The sequence below is a fragment of the Penicillium psychrosexuale genome (genome assembly GCF_028828465.1).
Source record: "Penicillium psychrosexuale strain IBT 29551 chromosome Unknown utg000006l, whole genome shotgun sequence".
NCBI lineage: Eukaryota > Fungi > Ascomycota > Eurotiomycetes > Eurotiales > Aspergillaceae > Penicillium > Penicillium psychrosexuale.
Genome location: NW_026643191.1, coordinates 1,512,609 through 1,529,889, shown reverse-complemented (window position 1 = coordinate 1,529,889; position 17,281 = coordinate 1,512,609). Strand labels below are relative to the sequence as shown.

Sequence of the window (17,281 nt, the reverse complement as noted above, 5' to 3'; positions counted from 1 at the left end):
ACATATCAAACAGGCATTCCAATATGCTTACACGTATCGCATCTCTTCCAAAATCATGGGATTTGATGTCAGTCAGTCGCAGTTCGCCGACCCCATCCACTGAAGAACCCCCCACCAGTGTTATTGGGTGGGGCATTGGCCAAGCTGATCCGCGACTGCGATACTCCAACAAAGGAATGGCGGGTTTCAATAATATTTACCCCCTGGGAGGTCTTGAGCATTCTCCGCAATGAATCGTACTTGCCTTTTACTTCCTCAAGCTCTTGCCGAGCAACTGCCTCGGCCGTCTTGGCAGTAACCAACTCCATCAGCAACGTCTCTTCGGCGGCAGGTCTGTTATTCTCCGTCGACAAAACGGTCTGGAGACCCAGGCTGCTTGTCCGTCTGTTATATGTGGGGCTTTTTGTGGAGCTGGTGCGGGAGAGCTTGAACTCGCGCAGACCACTAGTGGGAGATTGAGACTCGCCAGACTCAATCGCAGAATACGTTGTGTCTAGCGGCGTTTCCGATATAGGAGTTTTGAGGATCCGCAGCTCCCGGTTCATACGCTCGAGCCGCTGTCGCTCCCGATACCCGTCTTGAATCCGGCCCCGAGCTTCTCGTAATTGCTCCTTGAGGGACGAGTTCTCCTGTTCAAAATCGTCGATGCGCCGGGTGAGGTTCAAGCAACGACCGGCTTCCACCTCGTGCATTTCCTTCCATCGAGCAACATCGTCATTGAGCTGGAGCTTGGTCTGGGTGATTGAAATACGCTTCGGTTGGACGGATTCAAAACGTGCTTCGGCTTTTGTTACTAACTCGGCCGGTTGTGTCTCAGCCGGCTGTTCTCTAATTTGATTCAACATCTCCTTGGCCAGGGTGTGGTCTTCCTCTCGCTCTTCTCTCTCCTGTTGCAGTTCACGTGTGAGGTTAGCTTGTTGGCGTTGAAGATCGCTGAGGGCCATCAGGAGTTCTTCAATCTGGGTATGGAGGTCGCGGTCTTTGTGATGCGAAGACATGGTGGATTTCGCGCGCGGTTTTTGATTATCGACGCTAGCTACAGGCGCTGATAGTTCGGTCGCAGCAGTACTTGCGTCCGACGTAGTATCAATAGAGTTGAGAGTGGAGGTCAGACTCTGCTTGGAGGTAGAGCGACGAATGTTCTGACTTGACGGGCTACTATTTGGACTGAGTGACTTGACCGAATTGTGGGAGTTTGACGAGCCAGCCCATAACCGCCCAAGGAAGCCAGAGGCCGTTGCCTGCATCTGCGGAAAGGAGGGTCCGGAGGGTGAGCCCTTCGATTGGTTATAGCTGGCTTCAAGCTTTTGGAGACTTTCATTCGTCACGAGAGAGGTGAGAGACACGAAGTCATTGACGAGATCATCAGCATTGAAGGCGTATCTGAATATCACGGGTTAGCCGAGTTCTTTGTTTAGAAGATTTGCTTTGTGCAATGTCCAAAACTTACGTGTCCCACAAGCTTCGAGATAATAATAGTTGCATCACATCCTCGAATTCACTGCAAGCCAAAATTCTCTTTTCGTTGCGCTGCATCAGGGAAAGTGCAACTCGCATCAAAGTCTCGCATGCGCCTTCCAAAAAGATAACATCATAAATTCGGAGAAGCATAGGGAGCGGACAAGCCACCGCAAAGAATGAGAGGAACCACTGCGATACGTAGACCGGCTCAACGTGCAGTGCTTCGAGATGTTGGAACAGGACCGGCCTGTGCCGTGCCAAAAGATTTTGGAATTGATAAACATGAAGGTGAAGACCCGAAAGATCTGGAAGATAGCAACTTCGCAGGTTATAGTGATCCATGAGGCTACAATATGTCATTAGTACTTCTCCAAGTTATATCATCGTCCAAGGAGACTTACCGGACAAGAACACAAAAGGCCTCCGCATCTGTCATGTGCATGAGCAGGGGGCCCACCACGAATCCAAGACCTTGACAGTAGCCAATCTTAGTATCGTACAGACTAAAACATCGCAACACACGGCCGAGCATCTGTTGACCCTCGCCGTTCGGGTCGCGGAACATTGCAACATTGGGAAAGCTGCGACCAATATCTTTTCCGATCAGCCCATCGTACGGACTGCTTTCGCCCGAAAGCTTCTGGAATTCATTTAACAGATTAGGATCGCGTGCGCCCGCTAGGCTAGGCCACACTACTCCTCGCAATGGCGGAGGCACACCCCCTTGGATCTTATTCGAGGTCAATGTCGGCAAACGCTGGGCAGTCCGGTGGTAATCGGCAACCAATGCAGCCCAAAACTCCAACTCGGTCATTGGAGGAGGGGGTAACTGCGAGTATCGCAGCTCTGCCCGAGCGGGATCCCGAATGAGTCGCTTGATATGGTGTAGTGACTCGGAGCGGGACTGCCGCTGGTATTTGTCATGAGGAATCTCGGATATTCCCGACTTGGGGTTGGTCACCAACGCATTGTTTTCTTGTTCAAGTCGAGCGAGAAGCAGGGCTGTGGACTAAAATTAGGCCAAGAATGTTAGCACCCATTCTAGAATTCCGCGAAAGCTTGTCACACTTACTTCATCGGACCCCTCCCCACGCGGTTCTTGTTCTTCGGTCTTATCCAGCTTCTCCCAATTCACCTCACTGTCAAACATTTCCCTAGTCTGTCCCGCCTTATCTGCGCTTGTGGTTTCGGGAGTCGGGGTGGTCCTCGCTGCGTCCCGTAATGGCATCGGCCCAAAGGAATCCTCACTCTCCTTCTCGAGATGAGTCATCTCCACTGGGGTTGGAGGAATTTCAAGAGTGCGCCAATCCGGTTGGGTGTGCTCTGAACTGGACTGGTTATCGGACAACGCGACGGTGACCATTGAGTCATGGTTCGGCGCGTAACCAACGCTAGAAGATGTTGGCTCGAAACCTTCCATTATTGTGAATATTGTGACGTGATTGAGAATCGAGTATGTGACTGGGGGTTGCAGGATGTAGACGCGTTATTGTTGACAATGTTGATATCGGACAGGGTTATTTTAGGCGGGTTTCAACTGCATTGCGGATCACTTCACAATTTCGAGTATTCAAGAAAACGGATTCTTTCCAGCAGAAGTGGGACCTGGATATGATTCTAAACTTGTATCCAGTACAAGAAGAAAAGGCTGGAGAAAGAAAAAAGGGAGTCAGGAGAGATCCCACCTATTTCGTTAGCCCCCCTTTACCTTTCCCCTCGTGTAGTCTCGGCCCCGTCGATCATCCTCATACACCGACTGTTTGACCATTGAAATAGATAGATTATGGAATCTTGGAGGAAACGGCTACAGATATTGTCACTACGCTGTAAATTGTATGAATGTAGTTAATAAGGGCCAATTCCATCGCTCTTCACCCATCAGAGTTCCCCGACATCAACCGAAATTGGTATCGGAGGAATTTCGAGTCCATTACGGAGTATTGCATGTTCCAATTATACATACATAGTACTCAGATACTTGAAGTCATCTGAATGTCTCAAGTTTAGTTATTTCAACTGCATATTGCCTGCAGGTACATAGTACAGCCTCTCATATTTGAAAGACCAAAGGCCAAAGGGGTACCGTCATTGTACACCGTTATATCTTTGATACATCAAAATATCCATCTGTAATCTGTCGTAGCTCTGATTGGTTAATATCTTAAATGTAGCCGAATTGATTGGTCGCGCCCCTAGCGGAGATTGAAATACAATTACCACCCCTGGCTTGTCCGTTCACCTCAATATTGAGGCTGGCCAACGTTGTTGTACTTCGGACACCGTATCATTGATTGACTCGAAAAGGACTTGACACAGACTTCTTTCTACCTATATTGTAGGTTTCTGAACCACCCCTGGGCCTCACACCATCGACTATTCCCAGAGATCCACAGAGTGAGGTCCATGCGGTCCGCCTGTCAGACCTGGGTGGTCTTCCAATCCACCTTTCGAGGTTTCAAGGAGTTTCTCGGATATATTTTCAGAGTGGCGTTGATGGCTGTCTATATTCATCCAGTACTCCGTACCTGTATCCACTAGAAAGAATTTCGGGATGATAGAATGACGTGTCATAGCATATGACTTTAACTAACCAACGACAACATACATAACTAGTGATAAAGAGGGAAATGCACGGTAGGCAATCTGGTCTCCCTAGACAAGACCAGGGGTGATAGGGTGATAGAGAGAACACCAGGGGTTGCTCTAGAATAATAATGGAAGGTGGAAGGTGGAAAGTGTCTGTATTGCAGTCTTACAGTGTTCGTTGTAATTTCTAAATATCCAATCTTCTCCAAGCGCCCGGACAAGCCGAACAGTTGACGAAAATGAGTTCGCGTCGATCGGGGATAGTGTAAGCCCAATGACACTGTGCAACGAGGCATGTGCAAGCACAGAGGCCAAATCGCGAGGTCCAAATATTGGAATAATCATAACGTTCTACAATGCAGAACTATCAGCGATTAAACTGATAAGAACAGATACTACACTTGATCTAAGCCAGAGGCAAAGAGAGCTGAAGAAGAAGGAAAAGAAAAGGAAGTTCTGGGGGCAGGGCCACCTTCTTATAGGTATCCTAAGGGCGGTCGGTTTATGCCACTATTCACAAATGAGACAAACAACGACATATGCTCGCTTAATTGAATATGTAAATGGTAACGTGATGATAGAGATAATCAATGTTGATAAGGTAGATAGTTGGATACCATAGGCAAGGATATCTCTTTGATGTGTGTTACTTATTGGTAGTGCACAGGCACACAATGTGGCCTCATAGTCACTTTATATCAAGTACAACGCTATGGATATGGGAGATTTAAGCCTCACCTACCTATATCCTAGAGGGAGAAATAGATTCTAGTCAGATCTGACATTTGAAGGAGTCTAGTTACTCCATACTTGCTCTGGTTTCACCCACATTTAGACTCAACTCCGTATTGGCGCTAACTTCATTGTGACATTTGGGTAAAAGACAGGGATGTCATGTCAGAGATACTAATCATGCAGTCTATAAATCTGTAGATAGCTGTTTCTATCTCATCTTCTGCGAATTGGAACTGCCTGTTTTCCCTCGTTTGTTTGTGAATTGCCTATTTGGGTCACATTTACAGGCGGTGAGGAAGAATTATCATCCGAGTGGTTACAAACTGCCCACCGCCCCCTGTCAGTCGCGACTTCCCCGGGCAAAAAAACAACAGGCGCTTCCCCTCCGCGTTTTATCTCCTCTCGCTTTAATCATTTCCGACTTGAGCATGCTGGAGCTTCATTGACTCGCTCTTTGGCATTGAAAGATAGCGTCATTCGTTCGCTTCAACTCTGAGGCCTGACTTGGGCTCTTTCCTTCCCCCGTAGCGCTCTATCACGCTCCATCTAATCACTCACTTCTATCATGGATGACTCTATGAACGAAGACTCGGTCTTCGATGATGATGGAGGCAGCTCTGACTTTGCCCCTGAGCCTGCACCGGTATGAACTATCATCAATATACTAACACCAGACTCAACTTAGATTGCTGACATTATAGTCCCCAGAAACCCAAACCCAAGGCGGCTCCTAAGAAAGCTGCTGCCAAACCCGCCGCTAAAAAGACCACTCAGACAACACTAAAGGTCAAGCCTGCTGCGAAGGCAGCTGCCACTAAGAAGAAGGTTAAGGCGGACAGCGAGGACGAAGTGTCCGATATTCAAATGTCCGATGCGGATTCTCTGCTCTCCCATACCCCTCCAAAGGCCAAGAAAACGGCTGCGCCTAAGAGAGCTGGGTCAAAGCCTCTGGCCGATGTTGAAAATGAGTCTCACGGAGGAGACGCTGCTGTCGACAGCGCGAGTAAGAGTGTGAATGCATCTGATAAGTACCAGAAAGTAAGTCCCCACAGCTTCTAGCATGGTATAATTTTGGCCGGATACTTATATCTATTCTTAAACACAGCTTACCCAACTTGAACACATTATCAAACGTCCCGATACCTACATCGGATCCACCGAACGCACCACGCAGCAGATGTGGGTGTACAACTCCGTAACCGAGTCGATGGAGCACCGCGATGTCTCTTTCGTCCCCGGTCTCTACAAAATCTTCGACGAGATTGTGGTCAACGCCGCCGATAACAAGCACAACGACGAGAACATGAGCGAGATGCGGATCACCATTGACCGCGAGGCCGGTGAAATCAGCGTGTGGAACAACGGACGTGGTATCCCTATTGAGATACACTCCAAAGAGAAGATCTACGTACCCGAACTTATCTTCGGCCATCTGCTCACTTCCTCCAACTACGACGATAGCCAACAGAAGGTGACTGGAGGTCGCAACGGCTTCGGTGCCAAGCTTTGTAACGTCTTCTCGACAGAGTTCAATCTCGAAACCCAGGACTCCCGTCAGAAGAAGAAATACAAGCAAACATGGACCCAGAACATGACGAAGATGGGCAAGGCAAAGATTACAGATGCCAAGGGAGATGATTACACCAAAGTCACTTTCAAGCCAGACTTTGCCAGGTTCGGTATGGATGGCATCGATGACGACTTCGAAGCCCTTGTCAAGCGCCGAGTCTACGATTTGGCAGGTACGGCCAATGTTGCTGTCAAGTTAAACGGCACACGTGTCCCCATTCGCAGTTTCCGAAAATACATGGAAATGTACACCAAAGCCATTCGCAAGGAGCGCGGTGATGATGGTCCTCCCTCCAAGGATGAAATTATTACATGTAGCCCTGACCCTCGATGGGAGATTGGTTTTGCTGTTTCGGATGGTTCATTCCAACAAGTCTCGTTTGTCAACTCGATCGCGACAACCTCAGGCGGAACGCACGTCAACTACATCGCCGATCAGATTTGTACCCGCTTGTCCGACCAGGTGAAGAAGAAAAACAAGTCTGGAGCAACTCTGAAGTCAGCGCAGATTCGGAACCACATCTTCATTTTTGTAAAGGCCTTGATTGTCAACCCGGCATTCACCTCCCAGACCAAGGAACAATTGACGACAAAGGCCAGTCAGTTCGGTAGCAAATGCCCCCTTGATGAAGATTTCTATAAGAAGGTCTTGAAGACTGAGGTTATGTCAAATATTTTGCACTACGCGGAGCAAAGGGCCGACCAGATCTTGAAGAAGGGTGATACCGGCCGACGCACGCGTATGAACAACCCGAAGTTGGTCGACGCCAACAAGGCTGGTACAAGAGAGGGTCACCACTGCACCCTCATTTTGACTGAGGGTGAATCAGCCAAGGGATTGGCCATGGCAGGCAGAGCAGTCGTTGGACCAGACTTGTTTGGTGTTTTCCCCCTGCGCGGAAAGCTTCTTAATGTCCGCGATGCTTCTTTTGACCAAATCTCAAAGAACGTGGAAATTCAAAGCATCAAGAACTTCATTGGTCTGCAGCACAAGAAGGAGTACACCGAGACCAAGGGACTGCGATATGGCCATCTTATGATCATGACTGATCAAGATCACGACGGTAGTCACATCAAGGGTTTGCTCATCAATTTCCTTCAAGCGCAGTTCCCTAGCTTGCTCAAGATTCCTGAGTTCCTCATTGAGTTCATCACTCCTATCATCAAGGTTTGGAAGGGTGACCCAAAGAACCCGACCAAACAGAAATCGTTCTTCACCATGCCCGAACATGACGAATGGCGTGAAGCCCACAAACACGAACGCGGCTGGGAACACAAGTACTACAAGGGTTTGGGAACCAGCACCACAGAAGATGCACAGGTTTATTTCCGCGACCTCGATCGCCACCTCAAGGAGTTTCACACCATGCAAGACGGTGAAGCCGGACTCATCGAGCTGGCTTTCTCCAAAAAGAAGGCTGATGAGCGTAAAGAGTGGCTTCGTCAATACAAACCTGGCACATTCCTGGATCATTCAGTGGCGAAGATCACATACACCGACTTCATCAACAAGGAGCTCATCCTGTTCAGTATGGCGGATAACCAACGTTCGATTCCTTCCGTTGTCGATGGGTTGAAGCCCGGTCAGCGCAAGGTGCTTCACACCTGTTTCCGCCGCAACTTGAAGAAGGACATGAAGGTAGTTGAGCTGGCAGGCCATGTATCCGGAATGACAGCCTACCACCACGGTGACGTCTCCCTTCAGCAGACTATCGTTGGCCTTGCTCAGACCTTTGTTGGCTCCAACAATATCAACTGCCTGGAGCCTAGTGGAAACTTTGGTAGTCGACTTCAAGGTGGTGGCGATTGTGCCAGTGCTCGTTACATCTACACTCGCCTATCTCCCTTTGCACGCAAGGTCTTCCATATGGCCGATGAACCACTACTAACTTACAACGAAGATGATGGCAAGAAGATTGAGCCCGAGGTCTTTGTGCCCGTCGTCCCGATGATTTTGATCAACGGCGCGGATGGTATTGGAACTGGTTGGAGTTCTTCTATCCCCAACTATAATCCTGAGGATATTGTCAACAATCTCAAGCGCCTGATGGCTGGCGAGCCGACTCAGCCGATGCAGCCTTGGTTCCGTGGGTTCACCGGTGAGGTTGTAGCCGTCGGTGGGGATCGCTTCAAATTCAGCGGTATCATCAGGGAATGTGGTGATAAGGAGGTCGAGATCACCGAATTGCCTATTCGAACCTGGACCCAGGATTTCAAGGACAAGCTTGAGGATATCATTAAGGCTGAGAAGGTGCCATCCTTCATCAAGGATTACAGGGACTACAACACTCACACCAAGGTCCACTTCATCATCCAACTAGATGAGAAACACATGCAGGCTGCTCTGACTGAAGGCTTGGAAGAAAAATTCAAGCTGACCAAGTCGATTGCAACAACCAATCTAGTGGCTTTCGACCCCGAGGGCCGCATCACCAAGTACGCCACTGTCGATGACATTCTCAAGGAGTTCTATGTTGTCCGTCTCAAGTATTACGAGCGACGGAAGCAGTTCCAACTTGCCGAACTACAAAGAGATCTGGAGAAGCTGAGCAACCAAGCTCGCTTCGTGAAGATGATTATTGAAGGCAAATTAGTCATCTCCAAGAAGAAAAAGCCTGTTCTCATCACGGAGTTGAAGGAAAAGGGCTTCAAGCCCATTGCCAAGGTGGCTGAGGCCGCTAAGATGGGCGAAGATGAGCCTGTGGTAGAAGAAGGAGAAGAGGAGTTGGATGAAACTGACACTCAAGTGCTATCCAGCTCATTTGACTACCTTCTGGGTATGCCTATGTGGTCGCTGACCCAAGAGCGTGTGGACAAGCTCCTTCGCCAGATTGGCGACAAGGAAGCAGAGGTCGACGTCTTAATCAAGCTGTCCAAGGAGGACATCTGGACCCACGATTTGGAGGAGTTCATCAAGGAGTGGCGCTTCCAGCTTGAGGATGAGGACCGTCGCGCCCGCAAGGTGGCTAGCCTGGACCGTCGTGTCTCGACTAAGCTGGCCACTGGTGGTGGTCGCGCTGCGGCTTCGCGCAAGCGTAAGGTTGCTGCTGGTGGTGATGACCCAGACGACGAAGACTTCGGGGCCCCTAAGACAAAGAAGGCCGCCGCAGCAAAGAAAAAAGAGCAACCCAAAAACAGCTTGATGAATTTCCTCAGTCAACCTCCAAAATCAACCCCATCGGCCGCAGCAGACGGCACTGACTCGGACGATGAATTCAACATGGACATGGAGATACTTCCGAAGAAGAGCCGTGCTACCTCAAAGCCTAAGACTCTGCCTAAAGAAGAAGACGACTTTTTCGATATCGACAACATTCCCCAGACCTCGCAGGCATCAGCTCAGCCAGTTGATGATCCGATGGATGTAGATGTGGATGAGGTGCCAAAGCCCAAACCGGCAGCCAAGGCAGGGGCTAAGGCAGCGGCCAAACCGGCAGCTAAGCGAGGACCTAAGCCTAAGGCTAGTGTCGATGAGGATTCGGATGACGATTTCTTGGAGATTGCCAAATCCGAGGCTTCCAAGCCCGCAGTGCAGTCCTCTCGCGCTCGCAAACCTGTGAAATACTCAGCGCCTAGCGATTCTGACAGTGACAACGGTGATGATCTTCTTGGAGACGTCAGCATGATGGTCAAAGGCATTGGTGCTGACTCGGGCGCCGATTCTCGACAACTATTCTCGGAGCGCCCCCGTTCGGAAAGCAGTTCCAGCGTGAAGACTGCCGCGAAGTCTCCCAAGGTCAACGACGATTTTGATCCGGATGAGACTGACTACAGCAAGCTTATTCCTCAAAATTCCCCACGACGCTCCATCCAGGTCAAGCCCAAGGACGTCAAGCTCGATAACAACGATGAAGATGACGAGGAGGACCAGCCAGTCAAGACAAATGCTCGGGCCAAGGCTGCTCCCAAATCCAAAGCTGCCCTCAAGGTCGTCGATGATGAGGACGAGGAGGAGCCAGTCAAGACAACTGCTCGAGCGAAGGCTGCTCCCAAAGCTAAGGCTGCGCCAAAGGCTGCTCCTAAGGTCGTAGAGGTTGACGATGATGAGGACGAGGAGGAGCCAGTCAAGACAACTGCTCGAGCGAAGGCTGCTCCCAAATCCAAGGCTGCCCCCAAGGTCGTCGATGATGATGAGGAGGACGACGACGAGCCGATCAAGCCGACTGCTCGGGGTAAAGCTGCACCCAGAGCTAAAGCTGCTCCGAAAGCCGCTGCCGCCACCTCGGCACCAAAGGCCCGTGGTCGCCCAAAGAAAGAGCCAGCTGCGACTCCGAAGCCCGCTCCCAAGTCTGCTCCCCCGGCTTTATCCCCGGCGGCCAATGCATATGGTTCTAAGCACAGCAAGGCAAGCAAGAGGATCGCGGATGATTATTCGGAGGATGACATCGACGCAATGGCTAATGACATTTTGGATTCCCCGGCGGGCAAAGTGAATGTGGATATTTCAGAGGACGACGAGCCGGCTCCCGCCCCCCGTCGCGCCGCTGCAGGCCGTCCTGCTCGTGGCGCCGTACAGCAGAAGAAGTCCTATATCATTGAGGATGATAGCGATGAAGAAGCATCGGCTGATGACTTTGACGAAGACGAAGATGAGAGCGACTAAGTAGTGAAATAGTGAGGGTCGGAAGCCCATTTGCGATGTTCTGCTTTTTTTTTGCGATGCTCTTTATTCTGGTTTTTATTTTCTTTCATTTCCATGTCTTACTTTATTGGTATTTTATGGAGATCTGGCAGAGCCAGTGGATGCAAGGCGAATATGCGATGTTCAATCTTTACTTTTCTATGCGTAAATCTTTCAACCGTAGCCTCGAACAGGCTGTTTGGAACTCCACAGTGTCAACTAATCCATCGAGGCCTTCAATTCTGTTTCATACAAATCTAATAAAGGGACACTGACTTGAACATGCAAACCCTCAACTCCAAGTTATCAAATCACACAAATGTTCCTCACAAAATGCATAGAGACAACACCACCAGCAAAATCTTCAGCTCCTAGACCATAAACGCCATTCCATGTCAAGTTCGTAGCGTAATCGATCATCAAAGCGAAGCTCGACGTCGCTTACGACTGCGAAATTCGTCCCCATCAAGAGAGCGAGTGCCGGAAAGAGGGGTCAACTCGTCATCATCCATGTCAGTCTCAGTTCCGATGCTTTCAAGCTCATTCATGTGCAGACGAAGGAGAGCTTCAGCAGCCTTTACCTCACGGTTGAAGTGAGACGACGGCTGAGGACGCAGAGCTCGGGACTTTCGGCTGGGGTACTTCTTAGTCTGGGATTCGGGACTGATAGGACCGTCCTTGGTGAAAGAAGCTCCCCTAGGTGTCCTCTTCAGAGGGGGTCCACGGTAGTCTTCATCATCAGCATCGTCCATTTGCCAATCATCATCCGAGTCGGTTTCATCATAGTCGCTTTGCATGGTAGCGACATCCGAAGCGGTATTGGTGGGCTGGTCGAGGCCATCGAGCTTGTCGGTTTCCATATGCCCGTCCACAGAAGGACAGTTTGGGGTGGAATACACGTTGGACGAGCCATCGCTGTCGGTGTCACTGTCTTCGCTGATCCCAGGGACATTCTCCGGGCGCATAGCATCTGAGATGGCACGAAGGATAGTCCGAGGCGATTCGACCCGCGAGCGAGGTATCACATTGGAGCTGCGCGGGGGGTTGATGGGCGTAAAGGCAGACATAGACGATTGGCTCTTGGGCGACATGCAGTAAGGCTCTATGGAGGAGTCCCGGGCGCTGGGATCACTCTCAGCGTAATGGGTGCGCGGAATCTTGAGCGGAGGCAGTGTCAAGGACGAGTCTTGTCGGCTCAAAGCTCCTATACCATGGAGAAGGGTATGGGTTGAAGAAGGCGTACTCATTGCGGGGGGGCTGCCTCCGGTGCTAGAGCTAGATTTCGTCTCCAAAGAGCGATAGTAGTTGGAGGTGTGGGTGGCACGCTGTACGATCTCTGGAGGGATGACCATGCGGCCGTGGGTTTTGCGGTCCGTTGGGGGGATACACATGGCCGGGAAGTCTGTGCCAAACAGTGGAGTCAGGGCGTATCGGATTCTCCAGCAGAAGGTCGCAGCCATGGCTTTGGCGGCTTCGTAGGGCATCCAGTATCCTATGTGAAAAGTGAAAGTGTTAGAATCACCCAAGGTTTTTTTGGATGAGAAGAGGATATCGATCTTACCTTGAGCAGAAAGTGCTCCACCGGTGATGCTGTGACAGATATCACGCAGGCCGGGGTTCTGGTTCAGCATCTTGGCTGGCATGGTCTATAGCGAGTTAGAGATACCAAATATATCGAAGATCTATCGTATGAACTTGCCTTGGGGTAGCCATTGCATTTGAAAAGGTGTGTAATCCGAACAATACCGATGTTGTAGTCCCACATAACATGCCATTCCTTGTCTTCGCCGGGTATTTGGAATGTATATTGAAATACTAGATGAAAGAGTCAGACGTGAATATCAAAACATGTTCAATGGCACATACCATGGAAGCTATCTCGGCCGGTCTTCTCTTGGAAGGTTTTCTTGTCGCTGGCATAAGGGATATGACGAGGATAGTCGGCAATGTTACCCATGGGACGTAACGAGAGCTCTCTGTGAGCCTTCTCCAGATCTGCATCTCTTTCCTCGCAAGGAGGATAGCGGCACTCACCCTGGATCTTGCCACGGCGGAAAATTGGGGCGTCCTTGGCCATCTTTCGCTTCTCTTGGACAGGGAAGGGCGGATAAGCAATTCGCCTTTCGGGCTGAGGGTTCAGAAGGGAGTTGATAGATAGCATTAAGAAGTTCAAGTGATATCCTTGAGAGAAGAAAAGAGTTGAAGAAATACGAAGTCTCTGGAGGAAAGAAGCAGCTTAATGTCTCTTTGGAACAAAAGGTGTTTTCCAGAAGGATGAAAGACAGAGAAGTCAAACATGCAAGAAAAAAACAAAGTAGAGCAAGACAATCCAAGACCTTTGTTCGAAGGTTTGATGTTTGTTCCGCGCAGCTTCTAAAGGTGAGGTAAGGTGAGTCAATACAGATGTTGTTTGTTGGCAAAGACAACTTTCGAGGAGACGGAGACAGCGGTGAATAGAAGAAACTCGGATCTGAGAGTTGTCTGACACGAAGAATAGTAAATGGGCTTCACCGGTTCTTTGCTTCTCTCTCTTCTCTCCGCCTCTCTCATATCACAAGGGTTCTTGAAGTCGGACGAGTCCATGGGCTGTTTGTCTCTCCGCGTGGAAGGGAAAGTTCCCAATGATCTTACACTTTGGACTGATGATGCAGTGTACATTGATTTCCATTGATACCCCTGGAAACAATTACAAAATACAGATATTGAGACCTGTGTCTCTCATCTCTCGAGGCATAGTCTGTTCCACATTCACACCTGCAACTTCCCAAGCCTCTAAAGTGATCGGTGAAAGAAAAGCATGGCAGCAACCGTTTCAGGGACTGTGAAAACGCAAAGAGTCACCGCATGCAAACAGCCTGTTACGCACAACGGTCTACTATTATCTTCAATCATGCTGTAAATGCTAATATCCCGGGGTAGAGGGCTCAACCGTTGTCCCACCATCTTTTTTTCTTCTTCATAATCTTATCGGAGAACGCATGCCAGATCTTCCTTGTCATCGGACTGGAGGGTACTGCAGCAACCGGAGCATTAGGACAACAGTTTGATGGCCCAATAAGAAGCTACATACCCCATAGCTCGGCAGGATGAACATTAAAGAGGTCTCAGACTCACGGGAAGCTGCAGGGCTTGTATGACAGGAAGCTGCATTGCCTAACGAGTCCGCGAAGTGCATCTGAGAAAAGCTGTGCTGCACAGATAAACTTCTGACAGAATTAACGATACTGGGAAAAGTGACAGTAATCTCTCCACTTGGGTGTCACGCTTCCTTGCCTATACAGTGTACCCTAGACTGTGCAAGCGGTCTATAAATTTGATATGATGGGGTAAGGCTGAGGATACAAACAAATGCTGATCATGGACTAGAATGGTTCTTTATTGTCTATTGAATGCAGGTTTGCACTTCGGTTCTTCTCTTTTTGTCTTGGTTAATGTCCATCTGAAACTATCCGAATTCTCAGCTAGACCGCTGGTTGAAATCCCAGGGCGTGGGTATAACAGAGACATGGACTCTGCGGAGACGCAAGAGACATAACGACTTCAAAGAACATTCCATGCATCCTTCTATGCAGTATTCCGACACGTTGGTGGCTGCTAGAGCCCACTTTTCCTTTCTTTATCTTTGGGTTTTCTTTTCTGCTTGAATCAATCAACTTATACCAGTGTCACAGTGACTTCCCCCAGTCCATTTCGCAATCCGCCATTGTACCCACCTGCCAGTCTAGTGTAGTCTGCATAAGACTTCCAACAGGTACAAGGGGTCCTTCCGCCAATCGGTGCCGGGCCGGGGTAGCATCCTGAGCACTGCAGAAAACGGTGCATATAGATGCCGGCAGGACGCTACGCAATCTGGCCAGAGACTGTAAATGTCGAGGACTGGGGTGTCAACTAGATGTCAACACAACTGGGCTAGTTTCGAGTGGGATGGGTTCAATTGCATTGGAGTCGGTCTGCACAGAGTCCCAACAGCCGAGACCGCTACGAGAGTCTGGAAACGAGGACTGGTTTCCAATGTCTTAGACACTCTGCTGCTGGCTAAACATTCTCCGTCAAATCCCAAAGAGCGGTAAACCGCGACATGCGTGTCCCCTCAGCGTCTCAGATCCCGGGCTTCTGGAAAAGGGGCAAGAAGCCATGTCTCAATTGGGATGCTGCTGTTGGTGTTTAGGCCTTTCTCAAGCGGCTATTTTCATTCCTATTCATTTCCATAAAGTATGATCGAGCTTATTCGTAACATAGACTCTTTCAGGTTGCCCTTGGGCTTCCTTCTTTCACATGGTTATCGAAAAGTCGGACTCATTGTTCAGATCAGAGCTGAACACTCTTGGAGATGATGTGGTATCATTACAGTAGGCCTCAGACTCAACGGTGAAAAAGGAACACACCAAGCGTCATACTCGCATGAGCCTGCAAGACTCGATACTAAATCCAAGTCTCAACCAGGTGAAAGACTGACTTCTATCACAAAGAGGTCCAGACCTCGACCCGTTGAACACAGAATACCAACCGGACCCGAACCCCCACTTGAGTCCAGACGCTCAAGATTCACAAGATACTCCTCGCCCCAGAGATCAGACAACAGTCCGGAATCTGTACCACAGCGAATCCGGGGTAGACGGGGTGTGAGAGGTGAAGGGAAACACAGTCCCGAGCACGACTGAACAAGGCAAGTCTTCGAGGGAGAGGGGAAGTACAATGAAATGGAAAACAAAACCGTCACGGGCTGGTCCGAATTGCAATATGACGAATAGGGAGCCGTATGGGCGACTTGATTGTTCCTCATATTTAGATGGAGAAAGAGCAAACCTCTACGGCTGTATGGATCTACAAAATAGTAAATATTCATGCCTCAACGGAAACATCTCCGTGCGAATTCATTGTTAAAGGTCACTACTCTAACAATCCTCTGATTTTGAAGCTTTGACTGCATCATTCTATCAATTCTCCCAGGCGCGTGAAAAGCTCCACTTCCATCCGCTCAGCCGCATCTGGCTGGCTAAGGATTTCGCCCATCGGGTCTTCTCCAAGATCTTCCTCCCATTCTGTCTGCGGCTCGGCATTGGCCTTCAGGTGCTTGTACAGGCACATCCGTAGGTGCCAACGAAGGAGGTTGGCGCTCACACGCAGGGTTCCACTCAGAGCAGAGTTTCTAAGACGAGTGCCACCAATTCCCGTAGTATCCGGTACGAATACAATGATCTTGTAGTCGGCCTATGTCACAACCATTAGTATATATCAGCGAGATAGCACAGAGGGTCTTACATCGGCGTCAATTCCTATTTCGAAAGCGTCGAAGTGTATGTGGATATCGGAGCGGAGAAGAAGCCCATTCTGGGGAGAATAAAGACCAGATTCCCCAATCTCGCTGCTAGGCCTAGTGTCGGTAATGTACCGCCGATATTGATTTCGTCGCCATTCATCCACCTTACTAACGGGGAATATATGCGTAGCTTCGAGACCTCGGAAAGGACTCCGACGGCTGGCTATAGCATTCGGCCCAGTAATTGCACATGCTGCGTCTCTAGTGCGGAGGCTGTCGCGAAATTTATTCTGCTGTAGAAATTATCAGTACTGGCTTTATATGCTTTAATCATTTCCACATTAACTTTACCAGACGGCTCCATTCCCTCTGACCCTGGGATTGGGAATCGGCACTTTGAGTTCTGACACGGCGTGGCGCGTAATTCGGTGTTAGATCGATAGTAATGGGCGCGTGATCTATACGATTGTTAACCTTGGAAACGCCAGTTATGCTAAATATGTTAAAAATACTTAGATCCAGAACCACATAGTTACCAGGGCTCACCAAACTCGCACTGTCATGCTGAAGTGCAGTGGTGTCTGGTGTATTATTGGCTTGCAACTTGTAAATTGCCCACTCGTTTTGGTTAGGAAAGATGAACACCAACCAACAATAGCGACATAGCATCTCCTCAGTGATGTATTGAGCTTGTTGGGTAGTTGGGATTTCCAGGGCTATAATAAGGCTGTATTAGCCGTGCTGGCTCCTATGAGGCTATCGTGACTTACCGGCAAGAAGATGGCCGTTGCTGTCATAAACCAGGAGGTTTAACTCCGGGTACCTTGGTGTTTCAAGGACAAGAGCTGACATAGATGCTGCCATATTGGAGTTGATAAAAAGAGGAAGAGAAAAATGAAAACAATTGATAGAAGGCGAGTATACTCCCCGATTAGGTTAGCTTGGTTCTGATGTCATCCGTAGATTCCTCAGGTGTCTGTGGTGCCAAGTCTTGCAAAGATAGAAGTGCATTCAATGCAGAATAACTAAGATGGAGAGAAAGAAGAAGC

At 49.3% G+C, this 17,281-nt stretch overlaps 4 protein-coding genes across 4 annotated transcripts; 1 reads left to right on the top strand and 3 right to left on the bottom strand.

The window, feature by feature from the left end:
- Nucleotides 1-68: 68 nt before the first annotated feature.
- N7518_010416 (putative GTPase activating protein (Evi5)) lies at nucleotides 69-2,881 on the bottom strand (the record flags this gene model as incomplete). Its single annotated transcript, XM_057191342.1, has 4 exons — nucleotides 69-1,383; nucleotides 1,451-1,807; nucleotides 1,863-2,470; nucleotides 2,534-2,881. 4 exons carry the CDS (start codon nucleotides 2,879-2,881, stop codon nucleotides 69-71), a joined length of 2,628 nt encoding a protein of 875 aa, XP_057037478.1.
- A 2,466-nt stretch (nucleotides 2,882-5,347) lies between these two features.
- N7518_010415 (DNA topoisomerase 2) lies at nucleotides 5,348-10,954 on the top strand (the record flags this gene model as incomplete). The annotated part of the gene is made up of 3 exons (XM_057191341.1): nucleotides 5,348-5,425; nucleotides 5,491-5,820; nucleotides 5,888-10,954. The coding sequence occupies 3 exons, from the start codon at nucleotides 5,348-5,350 to the stop codon at nucleotides 10,952-10,954; spliced, it is 5,475 nt and encodes a 1,824-aa protein (XP_057037477.1).
- Nucleotides 10,955-11,391: 437 nt separating this feature from the next.
- Nucleotides 11,392-13,133, bottom strand: N7518_010414 (uncharacterized protein; the record flags this gene model as incomplete). Its single annotated transcript, XM_057191340.1, has 4 exons — nucleotides 11,392-12,464; nucleotides 12,534-12,618; nucleotides 12,714-12,787; nucleotides 12,839-13,133. 4 exons carry the CDS (start codon nucleotides 13,131-13,133, stop codon nucleotides 11,392-11,394), a joined length of 1,527 nt encoding a protein of 508 aa, XP_057037476.1.
- A 2,768-nt stretch (nucleotides 13,134-15,901) lies between these two features.
- N7518_010413 (HNH endonuclease signature motif containing protein) lies at nucleotides 15,902-17,096 on the bottom strand (the record flags this gene model as incomplete). The annotated part of the gene is made up of 5 exons (XM_057191339.1): nucleotides 15,902-16,183; nucleotides 16,235-16,525; nucleotides 16,584-16,690; nucleotides 16,745-16,948; nucleotides 17,003-17,096. 5 exons carry the CDS (start codon nucleotides 17,094-17,096, stop codon nucleotides 15,902-15,904), a joined length of 978 nt encoding a protein of 325 aa, XP_057037475.1.
- Between the last annotated feature and the right edge of the window lie 185 nt (nucleotides 17,097-17,281).